Source organism: Leptonychotes weddellii, unplaced genomic scaffold (genome assembly GCF_054177405.1).
Source record: "Leptonychotes weddellii isolate Sample4059 unplaced genomic scaffold, ASM5417740v2 HiC_scaffold_14348, whole genome shotgun sequence".
NCBI lineage: Eukaryota > Metazoa > Chordata > Mammalia > Carnivora > Phocidae > Leptonychotes > Leptonychotes weddellii.
In genome coordinates, this window is record NW_027724069.1 from 1 (window position 1) to 5214 (window position 5214).

The 5214-nt window shown below is 39.0% G+C and overlaps 1 protein-coding gene across 1 annotated transcript; it reads right to left on the reverse strand.

Annotated features, from left to right (window-relative positions):
- Nucleotides 1-25: 25 nt before the first annotated feature.
- ZNF891 (zinc finger protein 891) lies at nucleotides 26-2543 on the reverse strand (the record flags this gene model as incomplete). Its single annotated transcript, XM_081809837.1, is given in 9 exon segments — nucleotides 26-1069; nucleotides 1072-1172; nucleotides 1174-1359; nucleotides 1361-1452; nucleotides 1454-1743; nucleotides 1746-2042; nucleotides 2045-2136; nucleotides 2138-2276; nucleotides 2279-2543. Coding segments are annotated over 9 exon segments (1728 nt in total), but the record flags the coding sequence as incomplete, so codon positions are not given.
- Nucleotides 2544-5214: the final 2671 nt, after the last annotated feature.

Sequence of the window (5214 nt, forward strand, 5' to 3'; positions counted from 1 at the left end):
TGAAAGAATTAACAAGATTGATAAACCCCTGGCCAGACTTATCAAAAAGAAAAGAGAAATGACCCAAATAAGTAAAATCATGAATGAAAGAGGAGAGATCACAACCAACACCAAAGAGATACAAACAATTATAAGAACATATTAAAAGCAACCATATACCAGCAAATTAGATAATCTGGAAGAAATGGATGCATTCCTTGAAATGCAGTTAATTTAGAAATCAACAATAATAAGGGTGTCTGGGTGGCTCAGCCGGTTGGGCATCTGACTCCTGATTTTGGCTTGGGCTGTGATCTTGGGGTTGTGGGGTCAAGACCTGCACTGGGCTCCACACTCAGTGGGGAGTCTGCTTGGGATTCTTTCTCTCCCTTTCCCCCTGCCCCTTGCTCTCTCTCTCTAAAATGAATGTCTTTTTTAAAAAAGAAAATAAGAAAATAACTGCAAACTTTTAACTCTTTTGAAAACAATTCTAAACAGCTATAGACTTGTTAAGTCATGATAAATTTTATACAACACTTAGAGTTAAAATAAACACAGACCAAAATGTGTTACATAGTTGAAGAGGTATTTAGAGGACTACAGTCTTTTTTTTTTAAGATTTTATTTTTATTATTTTTTTATTTGACAGAGAGACAGAGCACAAGCAGGGGGAGTGGCAGGCAGAGGGAGAGGAAGAAGCAGACTCCCCGCTGAGCAGGGAGCCCAATGCGGGATTTGATCCCAGGACCCTGGGATCATGACCTGAGCTGAAGGCAGATGCTTAACCGACTGAGCCACCCAGGCGCCCCTAGAGGACTATAGTCTTAAATGCTTATTTTGGGCGATAAAGCCTGAAATAATGAGTTGGAATCCACCTGAAGACAATAAATCAATTCCACATTCATAACATTTATAGTTTCTCTCCCAGTATGAATTCTCTTGTGAAGAAACTCCAACTCAAGTGAAGAACTCCAACTCAAGGCTTTTCCACATTGAATACATTCATAGGGTTTTTCTCCAGTGTGAGTTCTCACAAGTCTCCTAAGGGAAGAGGAAACACTGAAGGTTTTCCTACATTCCTTACATTGATGGGTTTCTCTCCAGTATGAGTTCTCACATGTATTCTAAGGGATGAGAGACGACTAAAATCTTTCCCACAGTCATTGCATTTGTAGAGATTCCCTCGAGTGTGTTTTCTTGTGAACTTTAAGGTGCGAGCTCATAGTAAAGGCTTTTCCACAGTCATTGCGGTCATAGAGTTTCTCCCCAGTATGTATTCTCTTGTGCACTATTAGGTAAGAACTTGTGCCAAAGGATTTTCCACAATGATTACACTCATAAGGTTTCTCTCCAGTGTGAGTTCTCACATGAATCTTGAGATATTTTTTGACTGAAAGCTTTTCCACATTGATTACATTTGTAGGGTTTCTCACCAGTGTGAGTTCTTACATGTCTCCTTCAGGTTGAGGAATCGATGGAAGACTTTCCCACATTCTTTACATTCATATTGTTTTTTGCCCATGTGACTTTTCTTGTGCAAAATAAGATTACAAAGTCTTCTGAAGGCTTTCCCACATTGATTACATTTATGACATTTCTCTCCATTAGGAGTTTGCTCCTGTTGCTTATTGGATGGATGATGACAAAAAGTCTTGCTTTTATTACATTCATAGGAATTCTCCACCATACGAAAATTGTTATATATAGGTAGCATATTATTATGCTTGAAGTGTATACCATGTTTGAAGCATGCACATTTTTGTGCTGAGTTTTTTCAAGATGCCACAGAGCTCTATCATATTTATGACTTTCACAGAGCTTCCCTCTTACACAGTTTCTCTTGTAGTTGTTTACAACTGAATTATGTTTCAAACTCTCAATATCTAAGTGACATTTATGGCAATGTTTACTGGTGGAGACTCTCTTTAAAAAAACAAGTTTTGATCCAAGTTTAGAGTTTTCCTCTAATTCATGATGGTCACAGAATCTCTCCTGAGGTGCTTTTTTCTTTTGGGTCACTTTCCTCAAATTTCTCTCTGGGATCTTGTGCTGTTTTCTGATCTGTGGCATTCCTGGTCTTCACTTAATGTGGAGGACCAATTGTCCATTATGAGTCTTATCATTTTCACTCCATTGGATGATTTTTCCCTAAAAATATTCTTTGGTTTTAAGTTGAATCTCCCAGTCTGGATAGGTGCCTTAGAGAAGTCTCCTTTTCATAGTTCTTATCTCTTCTTGACCCAACGGGGAGATCAGAGTAGGCTTCCATAATTGATATTCCATTGAGGTAGAGTCATATAGTTTTCCAGCATCACATCTCTGTAAATTCGTCTCTGACCAGAATCAAGCATCATCCACTCCTCCTGGGTGAACGCCACAGCCACATCTTTAAAGGTCACTGGTACCTGTAACCAGGTTGCTGGAAAACCAGCCACCATCCCTTCTTCCTCAGTATTTCTCACGTATAAACAGGCAGAATCCTGTGTTGGCAGAGCCCATGAGGGATAGGTCAATGGCTGCCATCTTAAGAGTCTGAAAGTGATATCTGCCTGCACAATAGGGTACAGAGATCAGGATATTTTCTTGTTCCTCTGATCCAATCAGGGTATGAAGGCATTTCATGGGGTGTCCTCCCTGTGGCCAAAGAGGCAGGTTCAGGTAAAAGAAGAAAGGTGGAAACAGAGCCCCATTGTTGGCAAGGAAAAAGAAAAATTGTTGACCCTCCCCCCTACTCCCAGCAAGGTTTGACCAGCTTAAAATCTTTACAGGGATTTGTAGTCACATACAATATTGTCATCCTTGGCCCCCTTCTAGAACTTGGGTTATTTGTACTAGCTTCTCCTGGAGACTACTGTTCAGCACAGGTGTGAAAGGAGCATGCATTATTAAAAGAAAAAAGATTAAAGCTAAAGAGAACCAGTTCAAAGAGGCATGGTTAATTAATTAAATTTTGTGCATACTTTGCTACTTTTTTAGTTAACTTTTGGAATGGGAAAATAATTTTCCTGTCAAACATAATTATTCTAGGTATGCTTACTTTCCTATATATAACTTGTTTACCTGAATAACCTGATACATGATTAACAGCACCGATGATTTAGCTCCTACTCGGGAATTTTATTGGAGTTGTTAAAGGTAGATATGTGACTTTGAAACAAACGTTCATTTGATTACTGTCAAATCAATCTCTCTCCCCAGAGTATATGTTTCCTCATGATAATTTATTCTATCTAGAACTTGAATGGGATCAACAAAGAAGCATGATCCATGATCCAAACTTTGGGAATGAGGTCTTAAGGTTAATAAGATGGCACAGTACTTTCCTACACAATTTTTACAAAGGCTTTAAAATAAATCTTAAGGGCGCCTGGGTGGCTCAGTTGGTTAAGCGACTGCCTTCGGCTCAGGTCACGATCCTGGAGTCCCTGGATCGAGTCCCGCATCGGACTCCCTGCTCGGCAGGGAGTCTACTTCTCCCTCTGACCCTCCCCCCTCTCATGTGCTCTCTCTCATTCTCTCTCAAATAAATAAATAAAATCTTTAAAAAAAAATAAAAAAAATAAATCTTAAAAAGATACAGTGTGAATACAAAAAAATGAATGCTTAGAGCCTTTAAGATCACAACAAATCATGCAATAATTTGTTATGCTAGCTTTTTACAGGTGTTACTTTTTGCAGATTAGATGATAACCTTCAAATGTGAGCCCTCTATCTCAATGCTACAATAGAGTTCAATTTTAATGGACAAAATCACAGAATTGGCAATTTTATTTAGACAAATATCTTTGACAGGTAGATTCTATGTCCTTAAACCAGAAGTGTATATAAGTCTGTAACTTTGGTGTAAACTGTACAGAAATAGATTTCCATCTGATTTGTTCATTGCTGTATTCCAAGTACCTAGAATATTCCTAGCACATGGCAGACACTTAACAAATATTAATCCAATAAGCTGAATGAGCCCATGGCAATTAAGGTTTTGTGAAGGAACCCCCCCCCCCCACCATCCATACCCTTCTTTCAGAAGGAAAAAAAATTAGAAAGTTATGCTTTCTATTCAAAAAGGAACTTACTTTGTCTTCTGGTTAAAGCTTTTTAAGCTAAGAATTGTACTCTGGACTTGTTCCTTAATTCCCCATGTTTTATTTCTTTTCTAGTTACAGAACTAATTAGAAAAACTAAACACTTTAGGGACAAACATAAAAAAGTATCTGAATAAATGGAGGGATTCATCATGATCATGGATGGGAAGATTCAGTATTATAAAGATTTCAATTTTCCTCTAACTAGAATTGCATTGGGTTTTCATTAATCTATATATTCAATAGGGATTTTCTGAAATGACAATTTGATTTTAAGGTTTTATAGCAAAATGAAGATACATAAATAACAAGGCAATTATTAAAATAGTGCTTTACCCTACTATATTTAAAAATGCATTGGGGTGCCTAGGTGGCTCAGTCATTAAGAGTCTGCCTTCGGCTCAGGTCACGATTCCAGGGTCCTGGGATCGAGCCCCGCACTGGGCTCCCTGCTTGGCGGGAAGCCTGCTTCTCTCTCTCCCACTTACCCTGTGTTCTCTCTCTCGCTGTCTCTGTCAAATAGATAAATAAAATCATAAAAAAAAAAAAAAAAGCATTATAAATCTCTAGTAACTTGGGTGCCTGGGTGGCTCAGTTGGTTAAGCATCTGCCTTTGGCTCATGTTGTGATCCCAGGGTCCTGGGATCAAGCCCCACATTGGGCTCCCTGCTCAGTGGAGAGCCTGCTTTTCCCTCTCCCTGCCATTCCCCCTGCTTGTGCTTGCTCTCTCTCTGTCAAATAAGTAAAAATCTTTAAAAAAAATAAATCTCTAGTAATTTAAACAGATGATAATGGGGCAATAATAAAAAATAAAACAGCTTCAGAAACAGATTGGTGTGTAGCTAGACATTTAATATATGATAAAGGCAGCACTATGAATCACTGCGGGGAAAGGATGGAATAGTTATTAAATGGTGTCAAGACAGCTGACTATCTGTTTGGAAAGCAAATTCTTTTTTTTTTTTTTTAAAGATTTTATTTATTTATTTATTTTGAGAGAGAGAGAATGAGAGACAGAGAGCACGAGAGGGAAGAGGGCAGAGGGAGAAGCAGACCCCCCGCCAAGCAGGGAGCCCGATGCGGGACTCGATCCCGGGACTCCAGGATCATGACCTGAGCCGAAGGCAGTCGCTTAACCAACTGAGCCACCCAG